Raw genomic sequence first — 19,419 nt, 5'->3', positions numbered from 1 at the left:
TAATCCGGGATGGATTTCAGGGGCATCCATGAACTCCCTTAAACTGAATACAAATTTGGGTATGTATGCTGCCCTCAGACAAGGGCCAGAACTTTTGTCTTTTTTCACAGGGATCTGTGGTCAGGGACCCTTCTGGTCATGCCTAGGGATTATGGACCTAAGAGCTGCTGGGTGTAAGGGATGTGAACAGGGTGAATGTGGAAAGTGGTGTACCACCTACCCACCTGCCACCAAGAAGCCCCTCTGAGCTCCCCGGGCACTATTCCAGCAAAAGTGGGTGAGGGAAGGCCTTAAAGTCAGGGCTAGAGTGGGTCCACTGAGTTCTAGTCAGTTCTTCTACATCTTCCATGAACTAGGCCCAGAGATGTCCCAGACCTACAGCCTTGGGGCTCAAGATCAACAGGGTAGCCTAGTCAGGCCATACCTGGCTCATAATACTAATAATGTTAACAAATACAAACAGCCCTTACTGTACGGTTCTAAGCAAATGACTCAGAGTAAGGAACTTAATCCTCAAAACAACTTACTTTTATTTATACTTGAGGAAACAGCAGCTCAGAGAGGTCAAGAAACCGACCCCAGATCACACAGCTTGCAAAGGGCAGAGCCATGATTTGAAACCAGGTGGCCTGGCTCCAGGCTGTGCTCTCCATCACTACACTGTGCTGCCTCGTTGTAAGTTGAGGAGCAGAGGAGGACGGGGTAGGACGGTCCGTGGGCAGAGTCTGAGGGAGGCTGGCGGCAAAGGACAGGAAGACCATCCAATAGGCATTACTCAAGTCTGGCTGAGGGGGCTACACCCTGGAACCATGGGCACTCGTGCCCTTCCCTTCTCCCCACTTGCCCTCCTTAGGGGCCTGTGCCCACAGTGCTGCTACGCCCCCACAGCCAGGGTGAGCGGTCAGGCAGGCGCCTGCCAGCATCACACGGCAGTGGCCGTGGGGGCTGCCCACCTGGTGCACGCAGACGTTGCATTTGTCGCAGAAGACCATCTCATTGCCATCTTCGCCCTCGGGAGAGCGGCACACGTCACAGACGACATCCTCGTCGTACTCGATGCCCAGCCCCTCCTGCGTCTCGATGGCCCGCGCCATGTTCTGGTGGCACAGCGTCTCCAGCTCCTCCAGCACACGCTCGAGCGTCAGTTCGTCCAGCTCCGGCTTCTCTGTGAGGATAGGAGGGTGGGGGTCGGAGCCCAGCCTCTGGGGGCAGTGTTAAGGAGCATTTCTACCTGCACACTGAGTTTACTGTCTCGGGCCCCCAGTTCCATCGTCTGAAAACCGACTGGGTTGGACCATGCAAAGGCCCGGAGGCCTGGTATGGTGCTATGACTTCAGACCCTGCTTGTGACCACACACACACACTTGTGTACACACAGATGCTATGGGGGTGTCTGTGTCTGGGATGCAGCCACCACCATGGGGAACCCACTGCCTGAGCTGTATGTATGGGGGGCACCTGAGAAGGTGGCTGAATCCAGCAGAGCTGGCCTTTCCTAGGACATGGTGGGCCTTCAGCCAGAAGGCCCATACCAGCTGACCCCAGCCCCATGTATCACACTGGACTTCTAGGTGCTCACTCACTCTTCATGTAACGGTCAGACTTACTGTGTGGGTACACGCTCAGTCATATAATACTCCCCCAAACCCTATAAAAGACATGCTATTACTGCCTCCATCTGACAACTACAGAAACTGAACCACAGTAATCAGTAACATAGCAGGGACTTTCCCCCAGATCTGTGCAGTGCCAAAGCCCAGCAGTGGCCACTGCCATTCTGAGAGTGAGGATGGTTTAGAAGAAAACCCTGTGTGGCCTGCCCCCGTCCCATTCTCACCTGGCAGGTCACCTACCCATCTCCTTGAGCTCCGAGTTGATGAGTTCCAGCCAGTAGGCGTCAATCTCGTCCAAGTCATAGCGGCTGCCCCCTGGCCAATCAGGCTGGGAGCCCTCACCAAGTTCAGAGCCACTAGGGGAAACCTGGGTAGGGGGGCCTTCCAATGGCGGAAGAATCCTAGGAATTCAAGAGAAGATATGTGGGGAGGGTGCCCTCAGCCTGCTACTCTTGCTGATCTGAGGGCCACCTCCAGGGAGTTGGCCAGCCAGGATGAGGGTCTAGCAGGAAAGTGACGTGTGAGACTTTGATGCCAAGCAGAGCCTGCCTCCTTCCTGTCCCTCCTCCCATCTGCCCACCCTGCACAGGCTGTAGGAGGCCATTCCCTTTGCCGTCCTGGGCAATGCCCAGTGCCAGTCACTTTGGCACAAGTTGGATAGGGCCAGCTGGCCCCCAGGTCCTTCCGCATACCCTTTCAAAGCTGGGGAAAGGCCCCCAGAAGCCCCAGCCCCTCCTCCACCAGTAGTCTCAGGGGACCTGAGGCCAGGGCTCCTCTGGGGTGAAGAGGACGCACCTGCTACAGCCCCAGAGTCACACTTCAAGTCAGCCCTCTCTCAGGCCATGGCTCTGCCTTGGAGGCAGCTTGCAAGGGTCCTGGCTACAGGGTAAGGTCTCCAAGCCCAGCTCTGCCACTTAATGTGTGACTCTGGGTAAGCCACTTAGCTCCTTTTGCGCCCCAGAAAATGAACCAATGATAACAGCACCTAGCTTCCACAGTGGGCATGAGGATTAAATGGATGAACACGTGTGGAGTTCTTAGAACTGTGTGTGGCATGTAGTAAGTGCTATACTCGAGTGAGTGTGTATTTTAAGACCTCTGGATATCACTTTGCTCCTTCTGAAATGGAATATGAGGGTCTTCTGCCTTGGGAGGGCACAGGTTCCTCTCTTGGCTCAGCTGTGTGCTGCCCCTCAGTTCCTAGTGCCAGTTCAGAATGCCAGCTCTTCCCACCCCCTACCAGTTGCCATGGTTATTTCTGTGGAGCCTGGCCTCCATCTGGCCGGCCCTGCCAGGGCTGCGAGGCCCCTTACTTGCCCGAGAGGCCTCCTGGGGTCGAAGGCAGGGCTGCCAGGGGCTGTGACTCAGCGCAGACTGGGGAGGGGAAGGCAGAGACATGGCACAGATATGGGGAGGGCACTGGGGCTTCAGGAAGAGCCCCAGGTGTTGGCAAGGGGGCAGGTAGGATGAAGGGCGGGAGTGCAGAATGGCCTCCAGGCAGGAGGGAGGCCCAGAGGAGACTGAGGGAGGCAAGGATACAAGGGAGGGGGCTTACAGTCACCTTCTGCCACACAAGATGCTCAGATTAAGGAAGGTCCTAGGCAACAATAATGACCTGATGCCCACCCCCAACCCCTAGACCACTTCAACTAGAAGCAATAGTATTTGCTTTGCAGGACTCTGAGTCCTATAATGTTCTGCCTTTCCTTGGGAGGCTCTTATTTAAATTAACACATTCTTTCAAAAACACTGTAATTTTGCCACGACCCTGCTTTGTTTGTGTCCCCGGCATATGCTCAGCTGGGGTTTGGGATAGCCTGAGAGCCCACCACCTAATGGCATAACTACCCACACTGTGTGCTCAGGATATACCTGGCCAGACCTCTTGGGGCCAAGATCACATTCCTTTCTCCGGGAAGCTGGGGTTAATGGGCTATCAACAGAAGAGGCATTTCCTGTGCTTCCTGGGGTGCTCATCTTCACCTGTCTGGCCTCTTCTGGCTCTGACTATGGAGGAAGCTCTCCTAACAAGGGTGGTTTGACGTCACCCTCAGTCAAGGCCTCAGTCTTGGCTGCAGCCAGTAGAACCGAGGTCAGCGGGGAGGAAATGGGTGGCTGGGCTGGGATCTGGGGGAGGAGGTAGGGGCGGGTGGGAGGTGGGGTTGTGGGAGGCTCTCACTCCAGAAGACCAGATAGAAAACAGAGGCCGGTTTTGCCCTGGGCTGTCTCTTTTGGCCACCCCGAAGAACAGTGCAGGCCCTCCTTCAGGTCATGATCTGACAGTGAAAGGTTCTCATTATCCAGAGAAGTGTAGGACCATGAGGCAGGTAGACCTGCTCAAGGGCCAGGGAGGACTGGGTAAGAAGAGAGGGATGGAGGGGACTAGGGAGGCAGTGGGGGAGGGCAGAGTCAGCAAGCCAGGGTGACTGGGGCATGAGGCTCTCTCTGGGCCACACAGAGGCAGCCCAGGGCCTGTTTCTGCGGCCTGTGACTTCCTGGCCCAGCCCACAAGGCCCTGGCGGTCATGCAGGGAATTCCCCAGAATTTCCCAACTTCCTCCTCTATAAAATGGGGACAGCAGTGTGACTTTTAGAGAGCTGATATGATAATTAGACGAGAAGATGAACTTAAGGCTCAGCACAGCAAGTTCTCAGCAACAGAGCTCCTGTAACCGTTCTGACCACAGTGCCTGCTGTGTTGGCTTCCAGGTGAGAGCTGTGCAGGGAAAGGTGGCCCAGCAGGTGGAGGTGCCAGGCTGCAAGAAGAAAGGGAGAGATGGCGCCCAGAGATATCTCCGTGGGAGCATCCCTGCCCTTCCAGTCTTATGCTCTCCAAAGAGCAGGGATTGGCCAGGAGTGCCTGGCTCTTGTCAGCCTAGCCCTGCGTATATGTGGGGAATGTACCTAGTAGGGCCAGAGCTGTCTGAACACATGCTTCCGTCGTGATTTCAACAGATAAGACACCGACTGAAGCCAAGTTACTTGTGTGGCGGCATCTACAATTAATTACCCAGGCCAGCAGATGTTTCCGGAACCACCTAACATTGACATGGAGGACAGAGGACAAACCGCTGGGCTAAGCCTAATCAGGACTCACCCTTCTCCGCCCAGCTGGTGGCCTACCCCTCTGCCTTGTTACCCTGGGCCCTTGGCATGTGAATTCTCAACTCATCCTCACCACTACACTATCAGGCATATACTGTTATTAGATCAATTTTATGGAGAAGGAAACAGGTTCAAAGAGGTCAGTTACAGTTCTTTGGACTGTAGAGCAGACAGGGTGAAGCTGGCTGGGAGACTGACCCACGTTTTTGGCCCTGGGCAGAGGACATGCAGAATAAAGTCTTTCTCCAAACTCCACATATACTCTTATCTAGAGAGGCCTGGAGCATCCCTGATTCTCAGAGGGCCAAAGATAAGAGCCCTTGTGAGCCCAGGACAATAAGCACTGCCCAATACCCAATCCTCAATGGGCACCAAGTGAGGCTTAGTGTGTGCTTCACCTCTGTAATCCCATGCCCAGCACAGGCCTGGCACCAGGCAGGCACTGGGTGTCTGTGAGCCCATCATAGGTGTGGCTGCCAGGGAAGCATCAGTGCCGATGTCAAGGGAGGTGACAGCTGAAATCTTTGCCCTAGGTCCTGGCAAAATGGACCTAAGCGAGAGCCCCAGGGCTGCTAAGGCTGGGAATGGACTGTCAATTAACACAAATCTGCCCAGCCCAGGCAGGCTGGTGTGTGGGGGGAAGGGAGGCCGGGGCAGCAACCCCTATAGCCCAAGACACGACTTGGAGGGTTTCCCAGGGTGCAGGAAGAAGCACTTGGCTGAATTCTGTCACTGGAAGCAAGGCCCATGGCCACGAGGCCACCTCCTTACATGAGCACAGGAGTCTCTCTGACCTACAAGACCACAAGGCTCCCGAGCCCAGAGAGGACTCAGCCCTGATCCAATCCTGATCCTAGGAGGCAGTGGGCCCTCCTCAGAATATGATCATAGCAACCATTTTGTGGATATCTGGTGTGTGCCAGACACTGGATTTCTTGCTCCCAAGAACTCCTCAAAAGGTTTTAAGAAGCCAAGAGCATGGTTTGTCCCTATTTTAAGGATTAGTTAGAGGTCTGGAGATATCCCCAAGAAGATCTTCTGGCGGGACCCAGTTTGGAACGACATCAAGCTACTGTCGGCCAGTTTTCACTGCGTGTTCGTGTGGGCCAGGTCACGGGGCCTTCCACGCATCATTTCTCTACATCATCGACCACCGCATAAGGCAGGTGCTGTTGTTATCATTCCCATTTTATAGACGAGGAAACTGATGCCCAGGGAGATTACATTCCCTGCCCAAGGTCCCACTGAACTTGAGAGGCAATTTGAACCCAGGCTGTCTGGCTCCAGAGCTGAGCCCAAGCTCAAAACCTTGGCCTCAGAGGTAAAACTGCAGTATTTCTGGAACACTGCAATGTTTTTTTAGAACAAAAGAAGCTAAGAATAGAGACAGACTAGAAAGGAATCGCTTGACCCGTCCTAGCCTCCCCTTCCTATGGCCCCCTGGCCTGGGCTGCCCGGCTCACCTCACCACGGGCTCTGGAATGGCCTCTGCCCCGGCGGGCACCTGCACACCTTTCTCCCATTCTTGTCGCCATGGGTCTGCCAAGATATAGTAGTCATCTGGGCTGAGCTGGTATGAGTCTGGGATCTTCATGGCTGTGATCAAGTCTGTCCGGAAAACCTGTGGGGAGACAAGGTGGAGAGAGAATGGTTTCAGATCATCTCCAGGTCATCTGCTTCACAGGCCAGGGCAGGAAAAGGCAAATGCTGAAAGCCCACTCTCTCAAAAAAAAGAATACGACACAAAAGCAGTAAGTACAAAAACCCATCTTCTCTGAACCAGCAGAGCACTTTGCATACCAATCTCCAATAAATGTTGAATTGAATTTACATGCTCTGATCTGCTCAAGGACAGAGTCTGAGTGATGGATAGGAGTGGACCTTAGAGGGAAAAGGAAAGACATGTGGGAAAGGCAAAAACACTGAGGAAAAAAATCAGCTGGCAGAAAGGCTTGTGTGAATGCAATACTGCCATGAAGTGTCTGTTTAGGGAATTTCTGTTGAAGATTCAAAATTATGTTTGTTGTTGTAACCGCAGTCACAAGTGTAAAAGAATCCAGGCAACTACACGCCAGGGCCTCAGGCAAATGGCTGAGGGAGAGGCCAGCTCTGGGAGCGCCTAGAGGGCAGCCGCCCATGGGGCAGGGCCTCACGGTCCCCAGGAACAACGGCACCATATGCCCTGTTCAGTGGGTGCTCCGCTGGGCCATGCTCTATCATGGGGAAGGAGAAACGCGTGGAATTCCTTCTCCATCAAGCCCTTCCAAAGCCCTCGGGGCCAGGCCATGAGTGGACACACCCTCGTGCTTTGGTTTCCTTGTGAGCACTCGCTCGCTCAGGGGGAAACTTCTTTTCCCAACGTCCTATCTGTGGCCCCCCCAACCCCAAAGCAACCTCCAAGCCCAGCCCCAGGAGCACTGGCAGTGCCTCATCTGTCCCAGCTGCTTGTCCTCACCTGGGCCCCACAAAGGGCTGCTGTAGGACTTGGTGGCAGCCCTAGACACTATGTGACTTGCTTTGGTACCAACTTTCCCAGTGAACATCACAAGTTAAAGGAGAGTTCATATCACAGAGAGAAGAGAAACCACTACAGGGAGTCCTCCAGGTCTCAGACCCAACTCCAAGCCCACGTCCCTCCCTGGAAGACTCAGCATCCACCAGCCTTCCAGGGGTGGTGGCCAGTCAGTGGTAACCTCTGCCTGCAGGAAGCCCCAACTGCTGGCCATCTGTCTCACTTCAATCTAGGAGACAACTGAAAGGGGGCGCCAAGGGGGCTCAAGGCAGGGTCTTGCAGAAATCTAATTAACGTCTGCTTCTAGCCAGAGAGGGCCCTTGCTTGCAAAAGGTCAAGTTTCTTGAAGACTCTATTTGCCAATATAATTTAATTGTTAAGACTAACACCCTAACATTTAATTAGGGTGTCAGTGTGAAAAAATTAAAATAAGATTACGATTAAATGCTAATTACACAGAAGATGAAATGTGGCAAAGATTTCACAACCCGGATAATTTGCATATCTTATTAGCAAGTAGCAAGACAACTGATATAAGAACATAAACTCAGGTAGTGGGTGCTTCTGTGCTGTCCTTCAGCACCCTCCCCACTCCGCTGGCTGGGGCAAGGTTATTCCCTCTGGGGCCCCCTATTCAGGACCCGGCAGGGGTAAACTGGACCCACAGCAGACTGGTGACTGTCTCAAAGTTCTCCCAACGCTGGCAAGCCCTACGTGGTACAACACCTAATGCCCTGTTACTCTGAATGCCATGAGGAACCAGCCGCCAGGGAAAGCCTGTCATCTTGCCCCTTCCAGAGCCCAGTGTCACTGTGTGCCCCTCCAAAAAGGCACTGGTGAGTCTGAAATCTCCTGCTCTTCCCTTTTCCTGAGCTATAGTTCAAATGCTGCCTCGTGGGATCACCCTGATCACTGCAACTCAGGGTGGCCAGCCACTCAACAGAGCCACTTTCCAGCCCATGGTCCTGTCTCACTTCCGAGTACGTATACTCCTGAAAATTAACTGGTGTATGCATGTTCCTTGCTTCTTGTCATCTCTCTTGCCACACCTGTCCTGTTCTCTGCAACATTCTCAGGGCTTGGCAGGGGGACTGGCATAGAGTAGGTGCTCAATAAATAGTAACTGAGAGAATGATTAAATGGATGAGTGAATAAAAGGGCCCCTCTGGGGAGTTACCTGCTAAGTCTGATGACCCCAGCTGGCTCCTTGGCAGTGCTTTTTGAACCCCCACAAACTGGAGAAACACCTCATGGATACATCCAGAGCTGAAACAACCCAAGTACGTGGACCGAATGGCGCAAGAGGCAGCCCTGGTCTGTAGGTGCAGACAGAGTGCCAAGCCACACCAGCAAGGGAGAGGTGGCTCTGTCCTAGGAACAGGCTTGGTGCTGAGAACTCAAGAGCAGGAAAGGATCCCATGCTCAACTCAGGTAAGGAGATTCAGGAGAGAAAAAGAGTCTGGTCCCAAGAGAGTTGCAAGCTTCATCTGGTATGACTGGATGCCACTGGCCCCTTTGGGCAGAGGACTGATGGAAGCACAGGAACGGCAGCACTATCTTACAGGCACCAGTCAACATTTAAAAGAACACAGTATGCCCAGCACCGATCCAATGGATGTCCTTGAATTAACTGTTAGTCCCTATTCCAACTCTGTGAGGTGGATGCTGTTATCATCCCTATTCTACATTAGAGAAACCTGGGACTCAGGTTAGTTTAATAACCTACACAAGGTCCTACATGTTAGAAGTGGCAAAGGATCCCAGACAGACAACTCTGGAGCCATCCAGCACTCCTCTGCAACCTCGCCCCTCTTGGCCACCGGCTCACTGCCAGTGCCCTTGAATTAACCCAAAGCCAAATCAAGGGGTTTCCCCAAAGGCTGGAATATGTAAATCAGATGGTGACCTCTGCAAGTTCCAAGTTCTCCAGCGGCTTTCCACTGTCTTCTTACTGCCCTCAGGATGAGCCATGACTGCATTAGTAGTCAGTCTCCCTCCCGAGCACGTCTCACACTTGGCACAGGGGAGGACCCCACTGGGACACTTCTCCCTGCCAAAGTGGGGGCAGTCTGTTTCACCCTTAGGTGTTACTCCAGCCCACAGCTGCTCTAGGAAGGCTTCCCTGATGCCAGGCTGGGTTCTGGGCTTCCTCTGGACTCCCACAGCCCCTCTACTGGTATCCCTTGGTTTCCTGCCAGGCCTTCCCCACTAGAAGGTAAGCTCAGTGAGGTCTGGCCAGGCTACAGGCTGCAACAGTGCACGCAGGGCCTGACACATGCTAGGTGCTAACTAAGGCTGAATGATTGAAGAGCCTCCCGTGGATCTGCCACCATCTTTCTGGGTAGCTGCCCGAGGATACAGCTGGGGACTCTGTCCCTTCCAAAGGAACCCCTGAATACTCATACAAAACCTGTCCACAAACAAGGCAACCTAAACATCTTTCTGTCTTGAATCGCCAAAGGTTAGGCTTCCAAAAAACGGCTCAGTCTCCTAAAATGCCTCTGAATTATTTATGAAAACTAAATAAATAATAAAACGGACACTGATGAACTGGAGGCCTTGCCATGGCAAGGAAGTTGGAAGCTGGAAAACAAGCAATTTTCTAAGAATGTGAATGTTTACTATTTTTCTCTTTTGGCAGAAGTTGACAAATTGTCTTTAAAGGTCTGCAGCCTAGCAACCAAGTTCTGCTGAGCTGCTTGGGAGACGTTAATTGTAGCTTCTTCAAACAGTATGAAGAATGTTTAAAGGTCTAAAACTCTAACCTGGTAACCAATGTGAGTGCGAGAGGTGCCAACACAGCTCTGAAGACAGCTAGAGACCCTGCTCTGCCCAGACATGGGGAAACGGCATGGGGCTCGCCTTCTAGTTCCTCTTTCCAAGACTGAGACCACAAGCACTGAAAAGTCTATCTATCTTTCTGAGCCTATTTTCCCAAGGAGAACCAAAAATGAGCTATGCCAGAAAGCATGCCATGTCTAAAGTCTGACATGATCTCCAAAAGCAGATGAAGACGATGACAACAGACAACTTTCAACTCTGCTATCCTCAGCATTCCTGTACACGATCATGAGATTTATGAATAGTGTTTGGACATTTCATCCTGGGACCTTGGTTTCTGCTTCCTTTTCTCGAGAGTAAAGTATTATATATCAGTGTATTTCAGCCTAAGAGGCACCAAGGGGAAGTTCCGTTACTTAAGGAAAAGCTCCAGCACTTATCATAATTACAGAACACAATTATCTGTGTAATTATTTGTTTAATGTCCATCTCCTCTAATAATCAAGCTGAGAGAGGCAGAGACTATATGTCCTGCTTATCACTGTGCCTATTTGTGGCACAGTGCCTGGCACACAGCAGGTACTTAAGACATGTTTGTGAAACTAGTGAGTGAATGAATGAATGAATGAACCCCAGGATTTGCCTAAATCCTGTATGACTAAACTCTGAAACTTCCTCTCTTGCCTAGCAGGGAGAGTGAAGGCAGAGGGCTGGCCCAAAGGATTCTTCCAGGCAGAACTCAGGAACCAGTCTTGGTTGTTGTCCCAAAGCCAGTGAAAACGGCTTTGGCCAGGACAGCCTCTCCTTGCCTTCTATCCACATCAGAAGGCCCCGCGCAAAGCCAGGAGTGGCCCCTCTCTCTAATCTCCCAAAGGATGTCTGACAGTCTGTCTTGGAAGAGCCATGTAAAATCACTACCAAATGCCTCATTTGAAATTTCTGTGTTATTCTGAGCACCTCATCTCATTAGAAAGGACAGCTAGCAGTGAAAAGTAATTGCCCTGCTGTAGCATGCTAGGTCGGAGAAGGCAATGGCACCCCACTCCAGTACTCTTGCCTGGAAAATCCCATGGATGGAAGAGCCTGGAAGGCTGCAGTCCATGGGGTCACTAAGAGTCGGACACGACTGAGCGACTTCACTTTCACTTTTCACTTGCATGCATTGGAGAAGGAAATGGCAACCCACTCCAGTGTTCTTGCCTGGAGAATCCCAGGGATGGGGGAGCCTGGTGGGCTGCCGTCTATGGGGCCGCACAGAGTTGGACACGACTGAAGCAGCAGCAGCAGCGGTATGCTAGGTGCTATGCTAAATGCTTTATATATACAATCTCACCTATTTCATATTCCTCCCACTTTACAGATGTGGGGACCAAGACTCAGAGAGGTTAAACCACTTGTCTGAGGTCTGCCCTGTGCTTTAACCACTGCAATCCTGCCTGCAAACCAGTCTGCTATTTCTTCTCTTAAAAAAAAAAAAATCTCTGTCTTGGGCTGGAAATTGATAAAGAGTATCTCAGCCAAGAGCATACTTAGGTACTTAAAATTAAGCATAAAACACCAGAGAAGGGCTCTGGAAATAGCTTCCCAGTCCTATTCAAGCTACCACTAGGCTAATTTGGTCAGACACTTAAACACACACACACACACACACACACACACACTCAACATCTCTTTCTCTTTCACAAGGATAGCAGCACTTCCTGCTCTTAAAGAGAATTTATTACACACATTTCTTTTGCAAGACAAGTCCCAGAGGCCGGGAGGCCTTTCCAGCTGGCGGGAGCAGCAGTGTTTCCGACTGTATGAGAAGTGGATTCTGCCCCCACCCCAGAGCAGTGGGAGGCCCAGTGGAAGAGCTCCCCTCACCGTCCGCCTGCCTCCCAGGGTAGCAAGAAGAGCTGTTGGCTAGAAATATGGCTCAAAACCACAGGGTCAAGCAAAAAAAAACCTTGTTCTAGGGAATCTATTTTACTCTCAAGTTTTGGAGCACTCTGCCTTTCACTATAACATATGCCATCACTGTTTTAATATACAATATTGTGACATTTCAAACATTTGGATAATACCTCTGCTCCTCCAGGAAAGCACCTTATTTATCCCATGGCTCTGCACCCCAACACCCATCTGGCCACCCCTGCATTCACCCAACGGGGAAGGGGCCCATCTTCAAAAGCAATGGGTCCAGCAGAAACACAGCATTTTCACCCCCCACTCGCTGCCTTTCCTAGGCAGGGCCATCCTTACACAGGAACTTCCACAGACACTGGATCTGGAAGACCTCCACTGCGGGCAGAGGCTGTTCACAGGGTCACCTCTTTCTCCCAGGCCCTGTTCCAGGGATGGAAGGCTGAGCACTGGTGAAGGGCCCTGTGGAACCCACAGAGAAGCCCCCCATTCTCTCATCCCGAGGTATGTACAGTTTGTCACCGGGGCCTAAAAAGGAGCCCAACTCCTGCCCACCCATCCTGAGACCATCCAGGCTTCCAACCCAGGCATGGCAGCTCCACCTTCACTCGCGTCTGGGCTCTCCCCCACCCCTGGGCTCCATGGGCCTCAGGACAGGACAGTCACACCTACACAACACTGACTGCAGGACAGCACTCTACAACCCTGAGGCACAGAGAAACTATACTTGCCCAAAGTCTCACAGGTCCTCAGTGGCAAGCTGGCTCCATCTCTCGTAACGGACACTTTCCTGTGCAGCACCTGCATCCTGCTAACGGTCAGAAGACAAGCTCCCCAGGGACAGGGCCTGCACTTTCGGTGTCCCTGGCACTAGGCTGGGCCTCAGAGGTGCTCTCGAGTGTTTGCTCAGTTTAATCACTATCATTAAGGTCCTAAAGACCTATCTCCCTGCCCGTTGGCTGACTTCTGGGGACTCTGACTTCCTGAAAACACAGCTTTCTACCTCAAGAGAGCCTGTCTGGGGAAATCCTCACTTCTCAGCCTGCTCCTCCATCTGCCTCTCTGCCCCAGGCCTGAGGAAGACATGGCTTCAAAACAGCTGTCTCCCAACCAGTCTCCCAACCACCTGGCTTCCAGGTCTCTTCTCAAACTGCCCTTCCCACCCATGCCAGGCCGAGGGCTTAGCAGAAACCTGTCAGTCCCATGGCCACTGTGGGAGAAGGGAGGAGCTGTGGGTGATGCCACACCCACATGGCCAGCATTTGTTTAGGTCACTGAACCAGGCTGGAAGGCCTTCCCTTCTTCCCTCAACTTACAGTGAGGACCAAGCCGGAAACTCCCATCTTAGCAAATCAGGAAAAAAAGGTCTATGGTGGCAGTTCTTAACCCTGGCTTCCAGCAGGAGGGCTTTGAAGAAGTACAGGTGCCTGGGGCCCTACTCCAAAGCATTCAAGTCAGAATTCTTGAGAATGGTATGGGATAGGGGTCTGATATTGGTATTTTATAAAATAATCCCTGGTCTGTGATCTCCATTAGGCTCTCAGAGGTATGACCCACAAAGTTACGTTCATGCTATTTAGTGAGACAGGCCAGGCCAGAAACCCAAGGCCTCAATGCGGTTTATAGTACCAGCTCTCCCGGGCTAGGATAATCCCATCCTCTCCTTCAGGACGGGCCTGGCCAACTTAAGCACCAAGGTACAGAGCTCAGCTTTGTTGGGATCCCACTGGAAGGCAGAGCAGAGGAAGGCAGCAGCCTGTGTTCCTGGGGTCAGCTCCACCTTTTCCCTCCACTGCCAAACAGATCCTGGGGCTAACTTCAGACCAAGTATACTGCCATCAAAAATCCTAAACCAGCCTCCCAGGAATCCCAGGGCCTGTTCTTTCAGCCCCGAGTACTAAGGCCTGCAGTCCCCTCTCAATCAGGCTGAGGGAAGCCACCCACTGGTTAAGGGCCAGAATGAGAAGCTGGGCCTCAAGGCCTCGGCCCTGTCCAGGGTCCTGACTCCTGGTCAGAGCATTCTGTTCCAGCCTGAGGCCTCTTCCTCTGGTGTGCAGGGCACTCCTTGATTTGCACCCTCAAAGTGCACATATCATCTCAGGGGCAGCCCTGCCAGTCTCGTCTAAACCCATTCCCTGCCCTTTTCATAACTGGTGGCTTCTCTATGGGCCAGTGCTGCTGTCATGCTAAATACTCCTGATGCTCAAATCCCCATTTATCAATGTCCATCTTCAAAGATGAGAAGATGAAGAGAACTCCGAGTCCTGTGGCTCTGCATGCAGCCACCAAGAAGGGACTCCTGCACCACACACATCAACTTGCATGTACTGAAGCTGGGAACTTGAACCAGACTGGGAGCAGACCGTGTGTACAGCCTGAAAACCAGCCCCCAGGCTTCTTACTCTGGGACTGAGCGAGAGGGGATTCCAGAAGCCCTTTCACCAGGGTGTCGGAAGCCCTTAGCTCCCAGCACCAGCAGATTAGGAAGGCCTTTCTCTCCAGCCTGTGCATAGAAAGAGAAGGGACAGCCCAATGAAGAGATTTAGCGTGAGCATTATCTGCCGCCAAACCCTCGCTTTCATCTCCGCCTTCTCTAGAGCCAAATCATTTGGAAGCTTTCATTGATGGTTTCCTCTCTGCCCCACGAAAACTTGGAATTTATGCCGGCTTATGGCTCAGCCTCCTCGCTTAGGGGACGAGGGAAACCTCACAGGCTGCTCTCCCGCCTGCTGTGGGAGGAAAAGCTTGTCCTTGGCGACAGTTCAAGACAGGGAAGACTTCCTCAGCCCTCCAGGAGCCTAGGACTTGAGGGTGTCAGAGGCTCCCCCTGCCCCTGCAGAGACTTCTGGGCTTGAACCCAGGGCTGTGCAAAGCCAGTCCCCATTCAGCACCCGTGCAATGGTTCGATTCTATTTTTAGGTGGAGAAAGGTTCAAAGGCCCTGCGCAGGAAAATCCAAGAGGGAGGGGAATTCTCAGCGCCATGCAAATCACACTTTCCCCTCAGCCTCTGCTTGACACCTGTTTCCCCCTAGCCAGCTGGCCTATCCTGGGTATTGATAGCAGCCTGGTCCCCAGGATCTCCACCCAGAGCAGAGGCCCCTCCTCCTCCTGCTGCTTAAAGTGAGAGCTAGGGGAAAGAACTAAGCCAGCCCCAGGGGCTCCCCGGAACTTCCCCTCCATTCTCCAATCTGAATAGCCCATGCAGGCAGTGAGGAGGTGAGATTCTCAGAGGCGGGTTCCTCAGTTTCAAAACAGCAGGATGACTACTGCCTTTCAGGACCAGGGAGACACAAAAAGTGGCTAGGGTTTTACTAATCCAGCCCAAGTAGTAACTGCGAGCCGTTGTAGCTCTCAAGATGAGGGTGGGGGTAGAGAGGTAGTCCCAGGGACTCCCAGGGCCCTAGCACACTCTGCCTCCTACTTCCCAATGCACAAGAACACAGCCTGTCCACACACTGAGCAGGGCTACTGTTAGTCGCTCAGATGTGTCGACTCCTTGCGACCCCGTGCACTGAAGCCCCCCAGGCTCCTCTGCCCATGGAATTCCCCAGGCAAGAATACTGGAGTGGGTTGCCATTTCCCTCTCCAGGGGATCTTCTCGACCCAGGGACAGAACCCTATTAAGAACCTCAAGAACAACATCTTGCCATGCCCACCTCACTCCCAGTTTTTATTCCAGTCCTTACTGCATTCCTAGAGATATCTCCTTCTGTCTCCACCCCTCCACTGTTGGGCCAAGGGAGGACAGCTGGTTAAAGGATGGGAACAGGATGCTTCAGAACTCAAAATGGTGTCCCCACCTCCAATCCCCACAAAAGATGAGTCCCAGGGTAGGCCAGCTCTGTGGGGAGTCCTTTTTCAAATGCAAGGTTCTGTGGAAGACACCCCTAGGGACTGGCTAAGGACAGCAGCTCCTGGATTACCACTGCTGCGAGGAGAAGAAAAGAGGTTGCCAGGCTCAGAACAAAGATATCCTCCTTCAGTCCGGGCCAGGGCCAAGTGCTTTGTCTTCCCACACTGGTGCTGTTGGCCCCAAGAACTTCACATCTTGACTATATATATAATCTTAGGATCCTCAGTTTCCTTACTATAACAGGAGGGTTAAAAAAAGTAAAGTGTCCAGCCCGTGTGTGCGTACTAAGTCACTCAGTCATGTCCGACTCTTTGTGACCCTATGGACTGTAGCCCGCCAGGCTCCTCTATCCATGGAATTCTCCAGGCAAGAATACTGGAGTGGGTTGCCATGCCCTCCTCCAGGGGATCTTCCTGACCATGGGATCGAACCCGTGTCTCCTGCACTCCTGCATTACAGGTAGATTCTTTACTGCTGAGCCATCGGGGAAGCCCTGTGGCTTGCAGAACAATGTCTCTCTTAAAGGTCAGACTCAAAACCACCTCACCAGGGACTCAGGGCTCTTGCAGCCTCATCTGTTCCAAAGGTCTCTTCTGTGCCCACTGTAATGCATTGAAGACCTAAGAGGGAGCAATGAGGCTCTAGGATGTGATTTTCAGGGGCTACAGGAGACAGGGCCCCATGTCCATTTGTCTACCCACTTCCAAAACTCTCTACAGCTCCAGATGTCATAAACATCTCTACCCGTCCCAAAAGACAGGGTCAAAGCAGGGAAGGAGTAAAGTGCAGGTGCACGTGAAATGGGCATAAGAAGGAGTGGATGACCTAACTGGATGACTCTGAAGACTCCATCCTTCATCCCTACATCAGCGAATACTATCACTCTTGGCTTAGCCTCCAAAATGTCCCATATCCTACCGCTTCTTACTCCACTGCAATCACCCAGCTCTAAGGCCACCATAATTTCTCTCCTGGACAACTGCTAAAGAAGCCTCCCTGCTCCCACTCTTGCCCATCACATTCCCTCCCCTTCACAGCAGTCAGCGGGACCTTTCATTAAACATCAGACTATGTCATTACCCTGCTTAGAATCCTTGAAAAGCTCCTCCCCTCACTCAGATCAATAGGAACATCTTTACAACAACCTACAAGGTTATGAGAACTGGAACTCCCAGCCTTTCCTCTCAATCACTTCATTCGGCCACACTGGGCTTGTTCTGCAATGGCTGCGTCCTCTTCCAGGAGCCCCCTCTCCCCGTACACCTGCACTCCCCCACACGGTCCTTCCTCTCCACAGGTCTCTGCTCCACTCCTCCAAACCTCTCCACGTCTGTTTCATCTTTCTCCAGGATACTTGTCATTACCCACCTCGGAGGGCTTCTTTTCGTTCTGTCGGGGCCAGCCCGATTTGGTGCTGCTGGGCAGTTTGGAGCATCTTGATGCAGATGTAGCGTGACCTGCAGAGAGAGCACAGCCCATGAGGGGCCCCTGGAAGGCCAGGAACACCACCCACCCATGTCCAAGGAAATGAAACCTGTAAGGCAAGCTCTGGTTTGAATGTTCAGGAGGTAGAGACCTCTGTGAGCATCTGGTAGACTGTCCCTGCTCTGGGCCTTTCCAACGATGAATAGGGACATGACGCCTCCTCCACTCACCAACCAGAAGAGACTTGGGAGGTGAAAGGCAGCTGGACAAGGACTCAGTATTAGCTTTCTGTGTGACCCAAGAGGGTTGCTCTAAAGTAGACACATAGACTTAAGCTTGAGCCCTGGCTCAGCCACTTATTAGCTCCTCATGACGGACAAATGACAGTCTGAGCCTCAGCTTGCTTTTGTATAAAATGGGAGCAGAGAATAACTATCTTCAAAGAGTTTTTGTGAGAATTATATGAGACCATGCCTGCAAAGTCTTAGTACAGTCCCTTGCACACAGCAGTGCTTTGATAAACACTACCCATTATCACTGGGGTTCTAAAGGCCCTTGCGGGACTACACTGAGAGTGTATGTCACTCTATGGGTCACTCCACTCCTAGGGGTCAAAGGAGCACAGCCTAGATGGGCAGTGGGGGGACTGGTGAGAAGGGAGTGTGCCGCAGCCCAGCCCAACTCCAATGCAGGAACAGGGCTCGGGTGCCAGGTGCTCTCCCTGCAGGTGCCTGGGGCTTCAAGGGTTCCTTTGCCTGAAATAAAGTTAGAAGCAGAGGACACTGACACAGGCCACAGGCAGCGTGACTGCAGTCACAGAGGGCCAAATGCTGTGATCTACTGACATGGGGAGGAAGAGCCAGCCAGGTCAGACTCCAGCGCCAAGCTGGAGTCTGAGCAAACAGACCCCAAAGGACAGTGAAGGAAACCCAGAGGGAGAGAGCAGGCGAGGACTGGCTTCTCACCCTAGTGCCTGTGTTCCTAAACCCTCAGGTTCCTGGGGGTTAGAGAACTCCAGGGACTCCAAGGGGGCCTTGAGGCTCTCCCCAGCCCCAGCTGTTCACCATATATGTGAACAAGCTAAGGTCTACAGCTGCAGGGCTCCAGGCCCAGCCTCTGCGGCAGTGCAGCCTCTTTCTCAGCCTGGGCTTTCACCTGAGGGCACCACTAGGTGGGAATCTTCCTGGCAGCACATCTCTCCTACACAGGGCAGAATGGCACTCTACTCCGATTGGCTCATGCAGGCCCGGGTTCCTGGGGCATCTGAGAAGAGCTGCCTTCTGGTACCAGGGACAAGCCCTCACCTAACGCAAACTTTTTTGCCTCCACATTCCAGAAGAGGCTCCCTAAGCCCCATTTTCTGTGTAAGAGTGTTCCCCTCTATCCACCTGACGACCCAGCCCCCACACAAGTCTATCTCTGAGATTCTACTGCCAAGATCCCAGGAAGGTCAGGCTCCTTCATTAATTTCTTCAGCAAACATTTACTGATCACCTATTATGTGCTCCATCTAGCCGGATATGGCAGTCAGCAAGTCATGACCTCTCTTACCAAGGGGCTTACTTTGATAAGGAAATGGCACTTAGTTAGGAAATAAAACTGATCAGGCAATTATAATGAAGAGTGACAGGTGTTTTTGCCTGTTGTGTGGACACTTCCACAGGGCCCTGACTCAACAGCAGGGCCAGAGGGAGTGAGGTGTGTTCCTAGCAGCCCGGAACAGCACAGGCAAGGAAAAGCCCAGAGGGGTGTTGATCTGTTCCAACATGAGCAAAACACATGGGGTTGAGAGCTAGAGGGTGAAGGGGAGCAGAGTTGAGGAGGACAGCAAGGCTCTGAAGGCCATGGTGGTGTGGGGATCTCAAAGGGAGCAGAGGGGCCGGCCTGCTTTATGCTTTCATCAACATGGAGACCTTGGAGCAATGTCCCACCCCCGAGTCTGGGCCTGTGGTCCTGATAATTACTCAAACACTTTCCCTACAGGAGCCCAACATGGAAGGCCTTACTGTCAGTGGTATCAGAGTTGTCGCTGCTGATGGAGTACTTTCGCCTCTTCTCCTCCATCTGCAACGAAAATAGGCCCCATTATACTCACAGGCAGCTTGGGAAATCCTCAAGCTCTCAGAAAACTGCCCGTCAATCTACCTCCCCACACTCGCCCGCTGCAGAGGAACAATGAGAACAAGGCCATGCCCTAGCCTTCTCCTCAGGCAGTCTCCCCCTTC

At 52.5% G+C, this 19,419-nt stretch overlaps 1 protein-coding gene across 14 annotated transcripts in view; it reads right to left on the bottom strand.

The window, feature by feature from the left end:
* The window catches only part of JADE2 (jade family PHD finger 2), a 51,178-nt gene that overhangs the window by 21,319 nt on the left and 10,440 nt on the right, over positions 1 to 19,419 (bottom strand). For all 14 annotated transcript variants that reach the window (XR_011464821.1, XM_070374356.1, XM_070374355.1 and 11 more), the window contains 5 exons: positions 19,201 to 19,258; positions 17,138 to 17,226; positions 6,181 to 6,338; positions 1,854 to 2,014; positions 954 to 1,165 (listed from right to left, as the gene is read on the bottom strand). Coding sequence is in view for 13 of the 14 variants with exons in the window: in XM_070374356.1 (XP_070230457.1) it covers positions 954 to 1,165; positions 1,854 to 2,014; positions 6,181 to 6,338; positions 17,138 to 17,226; positions 19,201 to 19,258 (678 nt within the window). In the remaining variant the exon portion in view is untranslated. The remainder of the gene's footprint in view (positions 1 to 953; positions 1,166 to 1,853; positions 2,015 to 6,180; positions 6,339 to 17,137; positions 17,227 to 19,200; positions 19,259 to 19,419) is intronic.

Source organism: Bos mutus, chromosome 7 (genome assembly GCF_027580195.1).
Source record: "Bos mutus isolate GX-2022 chromosome 7, NWIPB_WYAK_1.1, whole genome shotgun sequence".
Taxonomy (NCBI): Eukaryota; Metazoa; Chordata; class Mammalia; order Artiodactyla; family Bovidae; genus Bos; species Bos mutus.
Note: the sequence above shows the minus strand (reverse complement) of the source record. Positions and strands in the feature narration are given on the sequence as shown.